This window comes from Eleginops maclovinus, chromosome 13 (assembly GCF_036324505.1).
Source record: "Eleginops maclovinus isolate JMC-PN-2008 ecotype Puerto Natales chromosome 13, JC_Emac_rtc_rv5, whole genome shotgun sequence".
Lineage (NCBI taxonomy): Eukaryota > Metazoa > Chordata > Actinopteri > Perciformes > Eleginopidae > Eleginops > Eleginops maclovinus.
Genome location: NC_086361.1, coordinates 3,787,199 through 3,809,357, shown reverse-complemented (window position 1 = coordinate 3,809,357; position 22,159 = coordinate 3,787,199). Strand labels below are relative to the sequence as shown.

General features: G+C 39.7%; 2 protein-coding genes across 2 annotated transcripts in view; both read left to right on the top strand.

Annotated features, from left to right (window-relative positions):
• The window catches only part of LOC134874761 (collagen alpha-1(XIV) chain-like), a 182,328-nt gene that overhangs the window by 53,930 nt on the left and 106,239 nt on the right, over positions 1-22,159 (top strand). Inside the window, exons 9-16 of the mRNA XM_063898918.1 lie at positions 267-428; positions 1,191-1,360; positions 3,845-3,971; positions 10,210-10,355; positions 15,043-15,172; positions 20,458-20,597; positions 20,690-20,816; positions 21,516-21,655. Of these exons, the coding sequence (XP_063754988.1) occupies positions 267-428; positions 1,191-1,360; positions 3,845-3,971; positions 10,210-10,355; positions 15,043-15,172; positions 20,458-20,597; positions 20,690-20,816; positions 21,516-21,655 (1,142 nt within the window). The remainder of the gene's footprint in view (positions 1-266; positions 429-1,190; positions 1,361-3,844; positions 3,972-10,209; positions 10,356-15,042; positions 15,173-20,457; positions 20,598-20,689; positions 20,817-21,515; positions 21,656-22,159) is intronic.
• Positions 5,241-7,999, top strand: LOC134875180 (uncharacterized). The gene is made up of 2 exons (XM_063899641.1): positions 5,241-5,562; positions 7,171-7,999. Exons 1-2 carry the CDS (start codon positions 5,241-5,243, stop codon positions 7,626-7,628), a joined length of 780 nt encoding a protein of 259 aa, XP_063755711.1. The 3' UTR covers positions 7,629-7,999.

The window sequence follows — 22,159 nt, the reverse complement described above, 5'->3', positions numbered from 1 at the left end:
TATATTTACAATCATTAATCCAGATCTGTAAACTAAAGTAAATACATTTAGTGGAGTAAAAGTACACTATTTACCTCTGAATTGTACAAAGTATCAGAACATGAAGATACTCATGTACCTCAAAATGGTACATAAGAACAGTACCTGAGTAAATGTTCGTAGTTTACTGCACACCACTGATAACAAACTACATATTCTTTGACCTTTTCCTTGGATACTTCTTTCATATAATCATCTGATCTCTCTCTCTCTCTGTCTCTCCTCAGGTGTGAAGAACGCTGACGCGAATGAGCTGAAGGCCATCGCCTCTCCTCCTGAGGAAACTCACGTCTACAATGTGGCGGACTTCAACGTGATGAGCGACATCGTGGAGGGCCTCACTAAGACCGTGTGCGACCAAGTGGACGTGCTGGACAAGAAGCTCAAAGGTTTGCTCAGCCGAGTCACATGACGCTGCACACAGCTGCATTGTGATCACTTTCGTTATGCCGTCAGTTATAATTAAAGCTACAGGAGATCCCTGAGCAATAAAAAGCAAATCCCCGTCTAATATATTGTAGCAATATCATCTCAGTCAGGACATTCACCAAGCCTCATATATACACATACATGCTGCTCAAACAGCTGGTAATGATTTCACTGTCTCATTTTACACTTCTGCAAACAGGGTAGAAGATTGCCAATAAAACTAGATCATTTTAGATTAATCTTAACATAAATATAGTTTTTTTTGTTTGTTATTAATAGAGAACAGGCAGATAAACATAAATAAAATGACAAGAGATAACTATCACAATGAATATCTTATCTTAAAACTGCAAACCAAATCTTCCCATGGGTACGGTTAAAAAATAACTTTAATTTATATATATAAATAAAACTGAAAAAATATCCTTAATAATAGTAATTATAATATTAATATTAATACAATAATAATAACACATTTCAAATAACTCAGACGAATGCGTTATATACCCACTATCGTTGTAATTATTATCATTATTGTCTTCATTCATATTTTTATTATTACTGTTCCATATAATCCCACTCTTTGTTGTTTTTGTCAAATAATTGTTGCCCACCTTGTAATGGTTTTTGGCAATATTTTGTGTTGATGTCAACATTCTGATCCAACATGAGATAGATGCAGCATGTGCTTTTTGTCTTTCTTTTCCCTTCTTCTTCTCCAGGGGGAAGAGAACCTGACTCCCAACCCACCTCTGTGGCGGCACCCCGCGACCTGGTGACATCAGAGATCACTGCCCGCAGTTTCCGGGTCAGGTGGACCCACGCGTCGGGCCAGGTGGAGAAATACCGAGTGGTGTACTACCCAGCCAGCGGAGGACAGCCGGAAGAAAAAGTACCTACCTATTTACTTTTTAAATCTATAATACAAGGATGGAAGTTAATTCATTTATAACTACAGTTGGCATTTATTCTTGCACTAACTCCTGTGAGTCTCATACTTCTTGCACTTGCTGCTGGATAGCATTTATTCAGATTCATTGGATTTGTTTTCCAACTGACTGGTTACTATGTGGTGGATCTGAGTTTCTTGCTTCTCGTCAAATATGAGAGGGGGTTTTCTTACATTGTCCTAATTGGTGTAACTTTGTTTCTGAATCCGCAGCAGACGATAAACAAAATGCTCAGTTACTGATGTAGTGACAGCATTTTAATTAAGTCTGCTCAGCTAAGTGTGTGAGGATCAATTTCACATTTCAATGCATTTTTTAAGTGATCTGCATCATGAATATAGCAATACTTCTACAGGATTATTAGACCAAGTGCCCCCTAAAATGTCCATACTATGTTCTTCTAGCAGAAAATAATATACATTTTATCCAGAAACCCCTGAAACTTTGAGTCAATATGTGAGGCAGACAGGTTCCCTTTTTTCTTACACCCTATTTATATAAATGAGGTCAGGCTAAATACCAGAATCAGCTCTCTTGCAAATGCATAATTTGTCATCATTTCAGATGTGGTGTGTGATCTTAATTAATCCTATCAGGATTCGCCATGTCAGTAATTTGTCGAAGAAATTCTCACATAAATTATTATTTATTATTTCACCAAACACAGAGGTCATGTCAAGTGTAGAAGTGGATGATTTAATCCTTAATTTCTTAATAATTACTTTGCTGTACATTATCCGGCTTATAGAAACACTAAATATTTGACAAATAATCTTGGTTTAAAAACAATTTTATTCCGTAGCTAAAATAATCAAAAATATCAGAACTGTGTTAATCTTTTATCAGTAGCAACACCTACTATGTAAGGGATAAGAATACCCTTCAAACTGATCAAGGCTCCCTGATCAGCCTGTCGGGTGTTCTTTTCCCCATAATGACCGCCTCGCTGTACATTATTCGCTTACTACACGGCCAGATACTAAACAAACTAACAACACCACTCCCAATATTAATTTAAATTATTTTATTGACTCAAAAATGATCGTATTTTCTTCCACTAATAAAAAAAATCTCTGTTCCACGGCGCACCAACGGCTGGAACTGCGACAAAAACAACTTTACGGCAGCACTGATCTTGGTTTACTGAAACTGTTCAACTCTGTTCACAGTTTCTGATCCACTAACAAGTCCGTAAACACTGCAGAGCCCAGACTGTGTTTCTGTGAGTGTTTACTTCCTGTCTGTCTTCTTCTGGTGATTTATCTGACGTGCAGCGCTACGTCTTTTAACATATTTTCCTTTCCCTTTCTTGATCCTCCTTAGCAACGGTGAATATAGTCCTTGACAGCGGTCTGTACTACTGGATTAACAACGTGTCACATGTTCTGAATTGATCAATCAGAATCAAGTATTCAACTAAGCCATATAATAACAAGAAATAACAGACCATGGAATGCTGTAATCGACCCATCACAATCTAGTGTGGTTTAATTAGTGAACATAGTAGTCCCATAACGATTGGCATCTCGGATGTTTTTGTTTCTTTGCAAAGTGTGTGGTTCTCAATTGTCCTTTAAAAGGTTTTAAACAGAGCCTTGTCATCATATCGGGGGAACAGTGTTGGTAAAATTGAGTAAAACACAGACTTGGATTATCCAGTCCAAATCTGCGCATAAAACCTAGACATTTTTAATCTCCAAATCAAATTAAGTCTGACGGTAGTAATATATCGACTTTAGAGTGCAATAATTTAAGCTATAGCTTTACCTAATGAACTGTCTTCTGTTAGAAGGTACCCGAAAACCTGTGCGGTAAATTGATTTAAAGTTTGCTGGAAGTTGTCCTACCTGTATAACTATGCATACACAGCGCTGTAATTTTCTGAGTTGATATTTATATGTTCATACACTTCCCTCTCATTTTTATCCACTTTCTCTTTGATGTGGATTACAACGTGCAGCCGGGATGGCCCTGGTTTCCCCACAAGGAAGACAGAGGTTTCATCAAAGCTTATCTGATCTAGTTACGCTCAATTTAAATCTCTTTGGAGATGAGCCGAATGCCTACAGCAACATGTGGCGCTTTTTCAACCCTGCAACACAAAGTTCCCCCGATAAACGCAGGATTTGTGTAGAATTATGATTTTTGATGTACATAATGCTGCTGTCTGTACCAAAGGGATCCAGAATCAGAGCTGATTGAAGTCTGTTTTTAATATCAGAGATGTAGCTCCCCGAGTACACAGCTGAAATAACTAACAGTAATAATCGTGGCAAACAAACTTGCTTGCTGACAGCCTGAAACATTAATTCCAGCAAGTGTTTAAAAAATGCCGAAACGAACACTAAGACTGTACAATCTTCATATGTGAGTGTGAAGCAGTTGTGCAGCTTTCATGCTAACAGCTTATGTGATCTGTGTTTAAGGTGGTGCAGGGAACAGAGAACAGTGTGGAGCTGAACTACCTGAACTCTCTCACGGAGTACCAGGTGGCTGTGTTTGCCGTCTACCGCAGCTCGGCCAGCGAGGCCCTGAGAGGAAGTGCTACTACATGTAAGTTTATATTTAGAGACGACACAGGAGACTGTTGCAGGGATGTGGCTGGTGTTACACAGAAAATGACTATGGATCAATAATATAACACAATACAATCATTTTACTGATTAAAAAATGTTTTTTACAAAATGTCCTAATCATCCACATTGTCTACCACTTTTTCTGCATAGCCTTGTTGACTAGAAATGTATTTATTGTCAGTACTTGAGATTAATGAGACACTGTTGGAGATATCTGAACATGACATCAGCCTGTCTATGTATATACAATATAATCAAGCGTCTTAGAGCACTGTGAAAAGCGCTATATTAATATAATGTAGTATTATATAAGCCCCAGTGGATCCTTAATTGAAACCTATTTGTGACCGAGTGTCCCTTTTGTTTGCTCTGAAGGAATTACAATAATATTAAGGGCCAGTATTTAGACCTTGTAGTCAGTTTAAGATTAGCACCTCTGACAGAAAAATGTACACGGAACAAAAAGGCATGTCCGTTTAACAGCATCAAACAACCAAGGTCGTGACAATGACATGTCACAACCTATTTACACATATTTATATATATATATATTTATATATTTATATATTATATATATATATATATATATTTAATATACTATTCATTTCATACATATACTATTTATTTCAGAGTGCGGCGTTCAAATTCTGAACTCTGACAATACATTTCAAACTCAAGTCTTTTTTCCCCATGCCCACATGTCTTTGTTTTATTATATACTTTTTTTGAACAACGAACATCAATTCAAATCCATAAATCTCAAAAATTGAAGAGAAGCTCATTTCCGTCTGCAGGCCCTGGGCAGGTAACAATCAAACATTAAACACATTTCATAATGCCTATCACACTAACAAATAAAACAGATCAAATACAAATGTATACAAAATAAATACTACATTTGTCCATTCAAACTAACATCTCAAATTACAGTGAAATTAATGTTGGCAAGACTGGTTGCCCAAAAACTACTACGGGAAAAACTACAGGACAACGTGAGAAAATGTGCGCAGGTTTTAAGATCAGCTGGAAGCATATTCCAATGTTCGTAAAAGAGAAAGCAGATTGTGCCACAGTGGGATGGATACATTTGCTTTAAGAGGTTCTGTCCATTTGATTTCTTTTCTAAAGAAGATTTGTCTGCTATAAAAGAGGAAGGAAATGCTGTCTGCATATTTTGGTGACAGAAACTGAGACTGAAGCTGATGTGGAATCAAAAAGTCGTTCAGTCCTGCACTGAGCTGTAAACATGGAGAAAGTGGTCGTGCTTTGTGTACTGTTGGCGGAGCTCAGCTCTTCTTTTGCTGAAGAAACACCGATATACTTCACAGAGGGCAGCAGTCTGACGTTGGACTTGAGGCATTTTCCTTCCGAGCGTATCACCAGCATCCTGTGGAAGTTAAACGGTGATTTGCTGGCACAGTGTTGTGAAGATGAGTATTACTACACATACAGAGGAACAGCCACCATGGATACATATACCGGACGTTTGACCATCAAGGGCATGACCGAAGCTGAGGAGGGTGTGTACTCAGTGGAGATTAACAACAAGGTCCTTGTTGAGACATACAGTGGGGCAAAAAAGTATTTAGTCAGCCACCAATTGTGCAAGTTCTCCCATTTCAAAAGATGAGAGAGGCCTGTAATTTTCATCATAGGTACACTTCAACTATGAGAGACAGAATGGGGGAAACAATCCAGGAAATCACATTGTAGGATTTTTAATGAATTAATTGGTAAATTCCTCGGTAAAATAAGTATTTGGTCACCTACAAACAAGCAAGATTTCTGGCTCTCACAGACCTGTAACTTCTTCTTTAAGAGGCTCCTCTGTCCTCCACTCGTTACCTGTATTAATGGCACCTTTTTGAACTCGTTATCAGTATAAAAGACACCTGTCCACAACCTCAAACAGTCATACTCCAAACTCCACTATGGCCAAGACCAAAGAGCTGTCAAAGGAGACCAGAGACAAAATTGTAGACCTGCACCAGGCTGGGAAAACTGAATCTGCAATAGGTAAGCAGCTTGGTGTGAAGAAATCACATGTGGGAGCAATTATTAGAAAATGGAATACATACAAGACCACTGCTAATCTCCCTCGATCTGGGGCTCCACGCAAGATCTCACCCCGTGGGGTCAAAATGACCACAAGAACGGTGAGCAAAAATCCCAGAACCACACGGGGGGACCTAGTGAATGACCTGCAGAGAGCTGGGACCAAAGTAACAGAGGCTACCATCAGTAACACACTACGCCGCCAGGGACTTAAATCCTGCAGTTCCAGACGTGTCCCCCTGCTTAAGCCAGTACATGTCCAGGCCCGTCTGAAGTTTGCTAGAGGGCATTTGGATGATCCAGAAGAGGATTGGGAGAATGTCATATGGTCAGATGAAACCAAAATAGAACTTTTTGGTAAAAACTCAACTCGTCGTGTTTGGAGGAGAAAGAATGCAGAGTTGCATCCAAAGAACACCATACCTACTGTGAAGCATGGGGGTGGAAACATCATGCTTTGGGGCTGTTTTTCTGCAAAGGGACCAGGACGACTGTTCCGTGTAAAGGAAAGAATGAATGGGGCCATGTATCGTGAGATTTTGAGTGAAAACCTCCTTCCATCAGCAAGGGCACTGAAGATGAAGCGTGGCTGGGTCTTTCAGCATGACAATGATCCCAAACACACCGCCAGGGCAACGAAGGAGTGGCTTCGTAAGAAGCATTTCAAGGTCCTGGAGTGGCCTAGCCAGTCTCCAGATCTCAACCCCATAGAAAATCTTTGGAGGGAGTTGAAAGTCCGTGTTGCCCAGCGACAGCCCCAAAACATCACTGCTTTAGAGGAGATCTGCATGGAGGAATGGGCCAAAATACCAGCAACAGTGTGTGAAAAGCTTGTGAAGACTTACAGAAAACGTTTGACCTGTCATTGCCAACAAAGGGTATATAACAAAGTATTGAGATGAACTTTTGTTATTGACCAAATACTTATTTTCCACAATAATTTGAAATAAATTCTTTAAAAATCCTACAATGTGATTTCCTGGATTTTTTTTCTCATTTTGTCTCTCATAGTTGAGGTTTACCTATGATAAAAATTACAGGCCTCTCTCATCTTTTTAAATGGGAGAACTTGCACAATTGGTGGCTGACTAAATACTTTTTTGCCCCACTGTATAAAGCAGTAATGATCAAACGCGTTCCCAAGCCTGAAGTGACAGTCTCCCTTCTGACTAGAAGCCCCGAGCAGGGCCCTTGTAATCCGAACTGTGCAGGGGACACCACCGAGGCCGGACCCACCACCTCCAGCTGGAAGACCGGAGACGGAGAGTGGAAGGATTTGCAGAAGGACATCATTGAGGAAGATCATGGACACGTGGAAACCTTCCCCTGCACTATGAAGAACCCATTAAGTGAGGAAGAGAGCGCAGCCCGCTCAGTTCCCTTCCTACCGAGACCACTTGTAGACCCTGGACTCTGGATCCAAGTGTTAGGGTTGGTGGTGAGATCCCTGGCTATCCTCGCCCTGCTGGGGGCCGTGGTGTGTGCGCTGTGGAGGAACCAAGAGACGCTCAGGAGACTGATGTGTTCATGCAAGAGCAGAAAGAGTGATGATAAAAATGAAGTTTATAGCCGGTGTTAACTATTTTTGAGCATTACTAAAGCCTGTCAGCCCTCAGAGCCCTTGGGCAGGGATGCAGTGTGTCTGACAGTCAAATATGAGATGACATTTTGTATTGCTTTTAAACAGCTTTGAGTATTCCTTTGCCCTTTGTTTTGAATGTTTTGCAGTTTAGGTGTGAAAGTGTTCAGAAGACTTCTAATGGACATTCGACTTAATGAATCCTACCGGAAATCCTTTGTAATTCTAATACAGTTTTTTCAAAGTCAGGTCTGCTTTGATATGTGTTTCTGATATTTCCCCTGCATTCTGTGTATCCAGCTCATCATCCTATATACCCTGAGACCGAGGGGGAAAAAGACAGATTAGACAGCTAATGGTGGAAATGTTTTTGACTTTATAAAAATAAAATATGAGTAAATGCAATAATGATGGTTTAAAGACAAATATAATGTTAAATATAATTCTTGAGATGTTATAACATACTCTTTATCATCTATTTGTTTTGACTTTAGATTTTTTGTCTCCTCAGGAGTGCAGATGAAATAAATGCAATGTTGTTGAGGAGTGTGGAAAAAAAAAAAAAAAGACGTGTAATAAAGCGTTTGTTACAGTCGACCTTGGCACCCACTGAAGTCAGCATGGTGCAGTGTCCTTGGGCAATACACCACATTACTCCTGAGGGAATTGTGCACAGTATTAAGTGTATGAATGTTGCTCTGCGTCTAGTAGGTAACATCGTAATTTAGTCATAGAAACAATGGTCCACCAGCAGGCAGGGTTGCAAAGTAACTAAGTACATTTACTCAAGTACTGTACTTACTTACTTTACAGATCTGGATTAATGATGTGAAATATAATCTCCCTTAAATCAGACTTTAGTTCACCTGGAGTAAATCCAGCAGCTACCCTGCAGTATACAAAGCCATTCAAACTAGCTGCACCTTTACCAGCTCTGAGAACACTTTAATGATCAATCATTATAAAACATATCAGAGATATTATTCTGAAATGGACCAATCAAACAATAACTACTTTTACTTTTGGTACCCTAAGTAGATATTGATGCTAATACTTTTGTACTTTTACTTGAGGAACATTTTCAATTCAGGACTTTTAGTTGTAACAGAGTACTCTCACTAAAAGTGGGCATTATGCATAGGAGGCCTGATCCTCTGCCTCTGACAGGAAGTCCTGTGGTGAGCTCTAATTCTGCTTGTGTAGCCTGAGGCCCCGTCGTGAGGTCTGACACAGTGAACCAATGAAACACTGAACCACAGCCCAGCAGGATTCTCCCCCCTCTTACTGCCTGGCTCTATCTGATGAATGACAGGGAACTCCTCCCCTGTCGGCACAGGAGGGATGCTACCTATCGAAGTGACCTTGTTACAAAGTTAATGGAGTTTGGCTGCTGCCATTAGCTGGCTAAGCTAGTTTGGGCTATGGCAAAAAATAGAACGTGACACTATAGACTGATAGATTTTGGAATGATGTGCTTTAGCTGTGTGCCTTCATACACAACAGAGGATGTACATTGTAGGGAAACATTTTTATCAAAATAATAAATTGACTTTTGGTGACATAGCCTTCTCCTTAGCTGACCCATCCCACACTGCACCAATATGTCTATATTCAGATCTCAAGTCAAAACTCAATATTGCAGAGCAGATTTTAATGTGTAATTCATATTGGGTGTTTTATGTTTAAAGTTGTATTTTATGATTTTGATATATTTGACCCTGTATATGTTAAGTGTCTGAGAATCTTAAAATACCTATAAATATAAAATGTTTGTAATATTATTTTTAATTAGTTGATAAATATTTGGACACAATGTAAACAATTACAAAAAGCCACAACATTCAAAGATTCAAAATGTTTAATTTCGTATCATACACACAACTACAGTATGAATAAAACACTTGGCGCAGATGTTCCTCAACAATTCAATTTCGCAAACAAGACATAAAAAAACAACAACAACAAAAAAATAGTGCAAGGTCAAGTGTTAAATAGTCTTATGGTCAGTCTGGTGGTTTTAGTCCTGATGCTGCGGTACCGCCTGCCAGACGGCGGAAGACAGAACAGTTTTTTGCTGGGGTGATGGTGGTCTTTTTTAAATCTTGTGCCTCTCTCTGCCGCTTCTTGTAATCCACAATCAGCTCCTTGGTTTTGCTGACGTTGAGATGGAGGTTGTTATCCTGGCACCAAGATATAAGGGTTCTGATCTCCTCTCTGTACGCCGTCTCGTCGTCGGTGATTAGGCCGATGGCGATTGTGTTGTCAGTAAACTTGAAACAAAGTTTACAGCTTGGCAATTTTATTAACATCATACCTAACAAATAATATGTTGAAGAAAATAAAATGTATTCGTACATTTGCTGTGAGGTCGAGAGAAATGTGCTTACACTGACTTGCGGAAGTTTAAAATAAACTCTACTAAAAGCTGTTGGACTAATTAATTGTCAAATTCAAAACCTGCCTGAGAGTGTGACTCTGACTATTTTGGATAATAATCATTTTTACAGTAAAACCCATATATTGTTTAAAAACTGATGCAATGCGTTTGGTAGAAGTCTTATGTTTTCTCTGTGTCCTGTAGTGGCCCTGCCCATGGTGAACGACCTGGAGCTGTTTGATATCACTCACAGCACCATGATGGTCCGCTGGAAGGTTGCCGCCGGGGCTTCTGGGTACATGATCCTTTACGCCCCACTGACCGAGGGAGATCCTGCAGACGAGAAGGAGGTGAGGAGTGTGTGTGTGTGTGTGTGTGTGTGTGTGTGTGTGTGTGTGTGTGTGTGTGTGTGAAGGGAACAGACTATAAAGATAGGAAAGGTAAGCCACAGAGTTTTGGGAGGTCAGAAAAACGTTGCATTGCTTTGTGTCACCGATGCATCGAATTATCACAATATGATCCCTTGCGTCTCAATCCACGTGGATTAATGCATTTAATAAACCAAATAGTTATTCCAAAAATGCTTTCTTTATGGATCGTCAGTAACATTTAAACTGTGTTGTTTGAAATATAGTCGAAAATGTCATGGCAATCACCAGTACTATCTCCACTTCCTGTTGGGTATAAAGAGAGTGGTGGCCTAAATAGAAATGAGTAATTTAATGGTTTACAAATAACAGCAGGCAAGCTTCAATATAAATACACCAGCTGGCTTATTTTAAGGTTGGACAGTTTGATATGTAAACCCTGAGTAAACGAGGAACAAACAAATCGGAACATTTTTCACAACAGGACACTTGCAAGAGTCATGTATTCAACATGAGTTCTGAGAAAAACAGATGCTTTGGTTAACATTTTAAGCCACATTTGAATCTTTTTCTGTAGTGAGGCATGAATCATTTGAGTGTCTTTCTTTATTGAATAATATGACTTTGCAAAGCCTTGGCTTTATATTTTCATCTTTGCCTGCAGTGTGTTCATTTTTTGCATCTTTGAGCTAAGCCAAATTGGCTAAAAAGAGGTAAAATGGTGGAAATGTTTTCACAGAAAAAAAAAAGAAAATAGTTAGGTCACAGCCGCAGCTTCATAGGCAGCATTATAAATGGCACAACAAACCCTGATTAGCACCTTTATTGTGCACAACCCTCTCACCCCAAAAGAATAACAGCAAAACACAAACAGGGAAAAACAGAACAAGACCGACGTAACAAGTGTACGACTTTTTACAGGAAAAATTACTATTAATTGAAAAAGGTATCCAAGCATCAGCAGGTAATGAAGCCGTCGACTGGAACACTAAGTAACAACATGCAGCTCCTTGACAGATGGAGTGAGCAGTGATGAAGATGACGAATGAGTTAGCGGAGCAGAGGTGTGAAGGGTGCGGCCACTCAGCTGTATCTCCTCCCCGTTAGTCCTCATTACCTTCGTCAAAATCCCCTCCGGGCAGAAAGCAATAAAAACAATTCAATTCAGTACCAGGACGGGTGCTATCCAGTGGCAAAGATGAGCCGGGCTCCTAGGCACTACTGTCAGAGCCCGGGCCTGGCTTCGACTCGTGGGGCCATGTGGGGACTCGTCTGGGCCAAAGCCAGAGGGCTCAATAAAGGCTGTGTCTAAGAGACAGGACACACATATTGAGAGATGTGAACAGCAACAGGGAGATTCGATAGTAATGATCGGACGGAAACGGGCTTTGCAGACTTCAACTCTCTGAAGTGGTCTATTTTCCTGCTTAATAAAAAAAGCAACATTAAGTGAAGGAAAAAAGGGCTGACAAATTATTAAAAAAGCATTGATAACTCTATTACACATTTCAAATTTCTCTCTAAGTTTACAGTTGTGTCAATGGAGATTTTTGTTACTGAGGTACAGATGATTTAATGTTAAAATAAATGTTTGTTGATGTTTCACGTATATAATGTTCTGGTCGTCAACTGTTTACCAGTATCCCAATCAATAAATCAATCAAATGTATTTATATTGCCGATTTATCATAAATACATCATACAAATTATGTAATAATGACAACTGCTACCTCACGACTCATACGAAAATGTATAGCCTCAATCGAAGAACCTCTTTCTCATGGTCATCTTTCGTTTCATCCCTGTAAGCTTCTTCAACTAAATTTGCGGTTGTAAGCTGTGCCGTTGGTGAAAAGTCCTCCACAACAAAGCTATAGCTATAAGCTACTGTCAATTTGAGATTTTGGGGCGTAACGCACATCAAGCACAGAGAAATTAAATATGAATTGCAAAATCAAATAGCACTTTACTTGACGTTTTACAGGAATTTTAAAGAAGCACATTTGCTATATTGACAAGTTTTTCAGCGTATCACACTTGGAAATGTTCAATGCCACTTGTACATTTATCCACAGCTCCAGCATTGCTTCCACTTACAGTACTTCCCATGTTTTTCTTCTTCCTTATCTAAGCGACAGGCAGGAAATAAAATCCTAAATCACCTTAAAATGTAAGATGCTGTCTGCTGTCTCTTTTTGTATCAGGCATTTAAATCCTCCACAGAAACCAAGACTATTGTAAACATTTAACGGCAATTTGGCATTTTTTCAGTTCAAAACAGCAAGCCATCTTTTATTGTGTGTCTGTATCTGCATACAACAGAAGGCACAACAGCACCCGGGCCCAGCCACATGCCTCCTGATGCTGCATCATGCAGCTTTATTTATATGAAACCCATCTGAATGATGGTCTGTTGGTTAAAGAACATCCACAAGAAATTTTGAACCAGCCCAATGATGTATCAAACAACCATTCAGCGACAGAATACCCCTGGAACGCTTGTCGACAGCATATTTTGAGTCAGTAAGTCGTTCCCTGCCTAAAATTCTGAATCGGTTATAAAGTATGACTCTGACAATTTGGCAGTACATCTTATTTCTCTCGGACTCCAAAAGAACATCAATTTATTCATAGAATGGGCAGAAAGAAGAGCAGATGGACAAACATTTGTCCGTGCCACCACTCTGCCAGAATCTTTTTTCTAACGAATGATGGGGAAATCTATGGCAATGCTGTGTTAGCAGCTGTATTATGCTGGAGTTAATCATCCTCTGAAAACACAGAACCCACCTCTGATCTGGCATCAGACGGTGATCGGTTAGAAATCTGTTTTACATCAGCATCATGAAGCTCCACTCAGAAACAGAGAGAGAAATCGTTTTAAACTTGAGTCAACAAGCTAAACTGCAGAAGTTTGATGTATATTCTGTAGCTCTTTTCAAAAACTAAATTGTAAAGTGTTTTTAGTTGAGAAAGTTGTCTAACACTGCTTAGTTGAATGCTTGATTGTGATTGGTTAATTGGACATTCGGCAGTATGCTTTTTCGGAACACTCATCAGAAAACTTGAGTAACAACTTTTGGAATATTAATTTTCATCTTTGTGGACAGTGCAAAACCTTTGATTCATGATGGCTGAACTGTCCGCAGTAAAGTAAATAAAAAGAGAACAAGAGAAGGAAAGAGGTTAAAAGACAGAGAGCTGGGCAAGAGAGAACTCAACAGAAGAAGCAGACAGGAAGTAAACACTAAAAGGAGCAGCAAAAAAAGACAGACAGGAAGTAAACACTGAGCCCTTTCTCCTCGACTCCTACGGTCGTGACCTGGAAATGGATTTGAGCGCGCCATGTTGAAGGACATCTAATTTTTGTAAATGCACATCGAGGACACACTGATGTATCCTCCGGGGATTGTATTTCTGGGAACAGTGATTTTTAAAAGAGGCGTGACGAACGCTGGACTTATCTGAACCAATGACACCTCTGCAAACGGTTCCGTTGTTATTACAAGTTATTTCAGAGGATCAAATGCGCATCAAGCTTTCTGCCCTTCACCGTTTGTTACCCTCATCCCCCCTGGATATTAGGCTACTTATGTTTTTATTACAGCTGCTTTAATCCTGACGCAATGTTTACAGTAAGAACAGCAAACAGAGAGCTCATATATGACATTCAAAGGCTGTTATTTTGAAACTGTACGTCAGAATGTCCTGACATTCACTGAGTGGCTAGTTGGGGTGCTACCAGCCTGAAGTGAAACGACTGTAAGATTATGGACAGATTTGTATTTATTCTTATCTAAAAACAGAGGGACATTAGCTCATATAAGGGATTTCGAAGGTCTTTTATTTTGAAACTGTACGTCAGGATGTCATGTTATTTTTGGAGTGACTTTCTCTGATAGCCTTTTATCAACACCAATTGAAATGAGTCACCCAGTGGAAATGGAAAGTTCAATTTTATGATCAGATATGTCTTCATAAATGTATCTTTAAGTTTTAAATTTCCCCCCTCAGTCAAATCATCCCGGCGGCTGTCTGCATCTGTAGCCTGTTATTGTCTCTCATACCACATTGTGAATGAATTCAAAGTAAATATATAAATGGTCATGAACACAGTGCTGCTGTGCCTCCTGTCATCATTGATGGACGTCGCTTCAGAATGACTCTGAGAGGATTTCTCATTTCTCTAAACGCCTGTTTTAGCCATTGCTACTGAGGAGAATACTATTTTGTATTTTTTATTAATGTTAAAAACTGATGTTAAATTCAATATGTTGTGTGTATATGATATCTAGCAGTTTATTATCTCCACTTTCGATTGGTCCCACCTGCTATTAATAGTAGTTGGCGAAAGCACGGCCACCATTCAGAAAACAGCCTATCACAGATTGTTCTCTGCTTGTCCTGACTGGACTGTGGGTTATTGGAGGGATGGGCAGATATGCAGTAATATAATGGATTATCAGACAGATGGATCTGAGACGAGAAAAGATGACACAAGAATGTCTGCTGGAAGTGATACATCCTCTGTCTGCTAAAGGCATATACCGTTCAGGGTACCTGATCAGCGCTTTGATTTGGCCAGCGTGTTGAGTCCATGTGGAAGTCCTTGTCTTATCCATGTGACTACTCACCTCAACATTGTGTGTGTGTGTGTGTGTGTGCGCAGGTGAAGGTGGAGGACTCGGTGAACGAGGTGGAGCTTGAAGGACTGACTCCAGCCACAGAGTACACGGTGACGGTGTACGCGTTGTACGGAGAAGAGGCCAGCGACCCCATGACCAGCCAGCAGACAACATGTGAGTGACACACACACACACACACACACACACACACACACACACACACACACACACACACACACACACACACACACACACACACACATTAACTTTACAGCTAAATATATTGCTGGAAAAATAGTTTACCCAAAGATCAATCATTTCTCACTCAAATTAATTGTTAAATAATTTCCTCAATTAAGAATTTACCCGTAAGAGTTGAAGCTAGAGGTGGTTGTTAGCAGTGTGTGAGCAGCAGCTGTGTGACAGTGAAGGGGACACATGGATTTTAGCCTTTTACATGCCCTGAAAATCTATAGAACACTCTACAGGAAAGGTAAAACTCAAAAAGGCAAAATAGGGGCTTTTTTTTCTGAAACCAAGTTTAAACCAATCCTTTGAAGAAGTTACGACATCTGGGAGAAATGTCCTCAATCCAAAAGTGGACCCTCACATACAGAAACACGCACTCGTACAACAATTTGAATATCGCTGAGAAATCATCAAAGAGCTTTATTAACTGCTGAAGAAATTCAATTTCATTAAATTCCTGACAGATATTATGAACCTCTGAACTCAGCACATATTTACTCTGCATAGATTGACTCGCAGCTCTCTGGTGCACTGCAGGAAGAAAACCAAGCATCTCCCAGACGTTTAAATCGAGTGCACTTGTTTTCAGAAAGCAGTCGGTGAAGTTCAGGCTTTTTCTAAAGATCAATGAGGAAGCATCGATTTTATCGGATCAGCACTCGACCCCTCACAGCTCTTCTGATCAGCTGCTGCAGTTTGTTTTGGTTTGCTCTCAGTTACGGCAGGTTTAAGTCGAGTCCTGGCACGTTTTCAATCTGGCAACGACCAATGCCAAAATCCCTGCATGCAGCGGCCTCCGGCTTCCTCTTGTGCTATTTTTTGCACCTCACTTTCATTTTTAAGAGTTTTGAAGCTGTGCCTCCCGCCATATCCCACACCATGCTCACTAATTAACGTTTTATGAAGCCTTTTTTAAGGTCTGTGGCCTGCGGCTTTAAGTCGGGGCATGTTTTTGTCCTTTATGATGCATTTAATGCTCTGGATGAAGGTCAGATAGGGACGCTGGAGGCTGTTAGTGGGAGACAGTGGTTGATTTGGGGGGTTGAGGTCCCTCTCAAATTATTTTCAAATTCCTTCATTCATGCAAGCAGGGCTTTCCTCCATCCAGACAATTTTGTTGCATTCGGATCATGATTCATTTTTCTTTATGTATATTTAATGATTCATTCCAAGTGCAAAAAAATATATCCCCGTGAATTGCCCCTGACAGTCGGGTCTGTTTTTGCAGTGATTATGCCTGGAATAGAGATGGGATGATTTTATTTCATCAGCATTAGTGCAATTATTGAAATAGATTTTCTATCATTTCTGCAGCCCGTGGACACACTTCTTCTCCTGTCTCTCGTTCTCTAAAGCATATGGACATGCGGGAGAGGATTTAATGAGCTTTCACTCGGAGTGTTTGTTCATAATCATCCAAACACCTTCTCTCTGCCTTTAAACGACCCTCATCAGCCCCTCATCTCAACCAGATATGTAACCGCTGTTCTTGGCATTGTTCTGACAAAATGAGCTTTAATGATGGCTCCAGGGAAAAGAGGCCACCACAGCTGCAAAAAAAGGGACCTTTATAAAAATAAAAAGCAGCATGATAGAGATTAAAGATAAAGACTCTCCAAAATCAGAATTGGCTCTGATGACCACAGACAGTGGATTAAGAGTTCAAAGATCAGAATACCATCCCATATAACAAAATACAGTTCATTCATTTTCTTTTCATTAGTCTAATGATCAAATCATTCCCAATCCATTACTTTGTGAGTTTGTTTGAAAGTGTTTGTCATATGATAACTTAGTGTTTATCATGTCAGTTGAACAATTGTGTAGATTGACATCCAACAAACTTCCATAGTTAGTAGTTACACAATTTATCACCATTGTCTAAGCTCTTGCACAAGAAGTTGACACCTAGATTATTAAAAAAGTGGGGGAGACATGTGAAGAAAGTCAGACAGAACACACCTGTGAATCAATGAAAGTGTTCCGAACACTGCATAAAGTAGTGAAATCCTAAAACCGGGAAATAGCTAAAGACTTCTGGCTCCCTTTATATTGATTTTAGGGACATGTTTGTCATTAGAGGCCTAAAACAAGGTCTGTGGTTAACACAGGCTTAAGAGATTTCTACATAAAGTATGTCAGTAAACACTCCACTGGTGATATCTAAAGCTTCTTTGTGTCATCAAAACAGCGGTTGCTAATGTTGCATATCTAAATCTGAAGAAGGAGTAGCCGAAAAGAATCCAGCAACCTTCTCTTCAAGTTAACAACGTTTATTTATATGATGACGTGATTAGTCTACAAAGGAACTCAGCCGAGGTCCCTTCCTATTTCACTGTTCCACAGACCACAGTTAACTAGATCCTCTGTCTCACAGATCCACAGAAATAAGCCAGTTCTCTTGTTTACAATCTTGTTTTTACAGTGTTCTCCCATTGGTTGGCGGGGGGTAACGGCCCCTTGTCGGCGTATTAGGCGAGTCAATGCCTCTTAACGCATTGTTGCTCCAGTCAGATCTTCAGTCGCCCTCAGAGAGAGAGGTGTAACTAAATAACATATTGCGCAACAATTCTTTAGCTTGGCAAATTACATAATTAAGCACATAGTAACATTTGATATGTAGATTATTCTCACACTAACAAGCAAATGAATAAGACTACAAAACACCAAACGCCAAACATTAGCTGCCTTTAGCTTAGCGGTGGTGATGGTAAGCCATGCGACCGTGATGTCATTTGTTCAAAGTCTAATGTAGCTTTTAATTCTGCCGATTGGATTTGCGCTCAAAAGTCAATGTGGAGATTATCCTGCTGAACAAAATGTGTACCTATCATAAACGAGTTCTTGACCAAAGATCTTATTTTCTGCTATGATCCGAAATCCAATGGAAAAATCCCATTAGCTTTTGTTGAGGGAGGCTTGCAATGCTTCAAGGTTCAAGGGTTCTTATTGTCAGATGCGAAGTCGCTACAGTGTAATTATGGCAATGAAAGTCTTAGGTCCTGAGCTCCCCAAACAATGCAGCATATTATAAAAGGACATAAGACAAAATAGTTGTAAAATAGAAATTGAAATAATAAAACAAAGCTAAAAATATTGCTAAAATGTAGTGCAAAATGAAACAGAGTAAAAATAGTGCAGGTATGTTGTTACACCTGTCTGTAAGTAGTGCAGAAATATATATACATCTCAGAATATAAACACAATAAGCTAAATTATGCATGGAATGTTGAATGTATATGCCGGATTCTATGCACATGTAACAGGATGTAGAGTTAAGATTAAATATTGTTCAGGGAAGCACAATTAAATACTGTTTGTTCTGCTAATGATTATTAAGATAACAATTGTATAAATAGTGCGATGCGACCAGAGTTGTGTTGGTGTACAAATCACTGCATCACTCTATTCAGCCAAATCGTGATAAAGAAGGCAGCAAAAAATATTCCTATTAAAATAGCTTTTAATCATTTTGGCAAATTTTGACATTTTAAACACTGCTCTGCAAAGTCCCCCTGCATCTCTGTGAAAGGGCGGTCCAATATACTGGATATTGTTTATACAGACACATAAATTGGGAAACTTTGGAGACTAACCTATCTCTAAACTTTTTAATTTCCCAGCCTCTTCATTCTTGTGCTGACCCTGGAACGACCTACACTGAAGCAGTCTCTCCCTTCCTCCCTTCTCTCTCCCTCTGCTGCTTTGTCTTTATTCTGACCCCCGGTATAATTGAGGTGAATAAGTAATTTTAAAGTTTCCGAGAGTAAAACACATTCCCTTGCTGAATAAAAAAACGAGGGTAAGATGGTTTTCAAGACCTCTGCTCAGCCTTCAGGGGAGAGAGCTGAGGCAGAACCAGAGGTAGAGATGTAGTGAGGGTCCCTTGTTCAAGGCCCCATGAGTATCTGTGTCTCTGTGTGAGAGTGAATTCACCTCCGATATCCAAACTCAACTATCCTCTGACCTCTCAGTAACAGCAGCTCTTTGGCAGACAGTGTTACTCTACTGCCCGCACTATGCATGCATGCACATTTCAAAAAAAGGCCAAGACAGGAGATAACTTTGGAAACATTGTGAAAATATCTACACAAGCACAAAAGACATGTTTAAATGCCACAAAATAATGTCATGCTGTGTATTTCTATATACAAATGAAAAATACTACTTGCTGATGAAATAATCTAAACTGTAGATCAACTTGTTAGAGTACTTACGGTAGTTGCGTAATATGACATAAATACATAAAACTTACCAAATCAAAGTAAATGTACATCTTGTGTTTCTATAAGTCAATAAGTAAAATGTATCGAAACACAAACTAACCGACAGATTATGCCTTCTCAAAGCCAAACAAAACGAAAAATACAAACTGAAACTTAACTCACACACATTGTCTTAACAGGGGAGAACACAGGTGTCTGCCATTAAAGGAGATATAGTAGGAAGGGAAGAGAAGATGGGACAGATATCAGGCTATGTGTGATTCAAATACCTGGACGATACAACTGAAGAAGAAGTGTGTCCACTGGGTGCAAAAATGATAGAACATCTATTTAAATAATTGCACTAATGCTGATAAAATAAAATCATCCCATCTCCATTCCAGGCATAATCACTGCAAAGACAGACCCGGCTGTCAAGGGCAATTCATGGGGATATTTTTTTTTTGCACTTGGAATGAATAATTAAATATACATAAAGAGAAATTAATCGTCATCCTGAATCATGAGATTGTGGTACATGTTAAAATTGCATTCTAACAGTCTCCTTTCCTTGGAATGTTCGAACAGAAACTTAGTTGGTATTAAAACCGCACCTGCAAAGACTTTTATAAAGGGACTTATCAGGAAATTATTCAAACTATAATATTTATGCTACTGAACAACATGGTTATTCTAAGGGCCATTAGTCTTCGTGGTGCTGCACCGAATCACCTGGACAACTAGAGATAGAGGAGACAGTGATGAGGTGTGTGTGTCTGTATACATAGGCCCCTATTTCCCTGCAGGTAAAATTTTATGCTAAGCTTTTTCCACATCTTTTATTTCAAAATCTGTCTCTGTTGTTCCTGAGCAGCTGGTACACCTTCCGGGATTTCCACATGTTCTGCAGTAAAATTAAGATTAAGATATAATTCTTCCGCATATTGGAGATGATTTATTATGTTTTCTGACATTAACTCTCTTCCTCATCTCCTCCCTCCTCAGTACCGCTGACCCCGGCGAGGAACCTGCGTTTCTCAGAAGTGGACCACAGCTCCGCGCGCCTCACGTGGGACTCCGCCTCCAGGAAGGCCAAAGGTTACCGCGTCATGTACGTGAAGACCACCGGAGCCCAGAGCACTGAGGTGAGAGCGTCCTGTTGTTCTTCACAGCAGCTCAGAGAGAGAGGAAGCTGCTGTTGTGCAGCTTGCTGAATGTTTTTGTTCTGTGTCGATAGGTGGATGTTGGCCGTGTGACAACCTGGTTGCTAGGAAACCTGACCTCCCTTACGGAGTACACTGTTGGTGTCTTTGCCATCTACGACGAGGGACAAGCTGAGGCTGTGACTGACAGCTTCACCACGAGTAGGAACTAAAATCAATATTATGTGATTTGATGGTTTCACTTATTATGGGGTTTCTGAGTGAAATATATAGTGATGAATTAGGAAAATAATTATGAAATAAATAAATCAGTATTTTACAGGTGAGACATGTCATGAAACCCAAAATACAGTTGTAGATACCAATACCAGTGAAATTCCTCAATTGTTACTACAAATTCCACCACAGTTTAAAACTAAAACAAAACAATGTAATTCCCATCCAACACTTGCATTCTGGTTTTTGTAGCAACATTAAACCGGTCATTTTTCTCCCCGATTTAATGTTTTTCTGAGATCAACTTTATTTATTCAGGTCTCTTTCCAACAAGAGCATTTAACAAAACAACATTTAAACACACCATGTCATAATTAACCTTCACCTTATATATTTTTTTAACTGAAGAGAGCTTGATTGCATCACTATGCAACCCCATTGAAGCTGCTTTCAGGTGCTGCTAACAGCTACGTCACTAGCTCTCCAATTTTGACATGGATTAAGAAAGATGTAGTTTTGAAAAGTTCAGTGCGACCCAAATACATTTAGTCACCTCAGAATACAGACATTTTATGTCCTTAAAATAATGTCAAATTCAAAGGATTTTATTAAATATCTATTAGGTATAGCGTCATAAGCGTTCCAGTTTATAGACAAAAAATGTACGTTGGTTTTTGTGTGTAGAAACCGTCCCGGACCCCCTGGACCTGAAGAGCACTGACATCTCCACGGACAGCTTCAGGGTGTTTTGGAAACACCCGGCCTCTGATGTGATGCTGTACCGACTCACTTGGACACCCACAGATGGAGGAGACAGTGATGAGGTGTGTGTGTGTGTGTGTGTGTGTGTGTGTGTGTGTGTGTGTGTGTGTGTGTGTGTGTGTGTGTGTGTGTGTGTGTGTGTGTGTGTGTGTGTGTGTGTGTGTGTGTGTGTGTGTGTGTGTGTGTGTGTGTGTGTGTATGTGTGTGTGTGTGTGTGTGTGTGTGTGTGTGTGTGTGTGTGTGTGTGTGTGTGTGTGTGTGTGTGTGTGTGTGTGTTAGGATTTTCATAGATCAGCTTATGAAAATATTATAAAACAAACACAGTAGAATGTGTACTAGAAAATAATTGAATCATTTCCTATTTCACCTGTTAAGGTCCCAGAACCACAAGGCTTCACACACTAAATGAAATCATTCTATATATCATATACCCATAAAGAGGTTTGCAGTGTAAGTGGTCTGCTAAACAGAGAGCTTCTCTTTCAGCATCAGTTTTATCTACAATGGCTCCATTATTTCTACTACTTAACACCTGGACTCCTTTATGGGGTAACAACTGTCGAGCC

Bases quoted from the DNA above. Each gene is read 5' to 3' on its own strand.
- LOC134875180 (XM_063899641.1), top strand. From the start codon at position 5,241: ATGGAGAAAGTGGTCGTGCTTTGTGTACTGTTGGCGGAGCTCAGCTCT. The intron at 5,563-7,170 runs GTGGGGCAAAAA...TGTATAAAGCAG, and splicing joins GGTCCTTGTTGAGACATACA to TAATGATCAAACGCGTTCCC.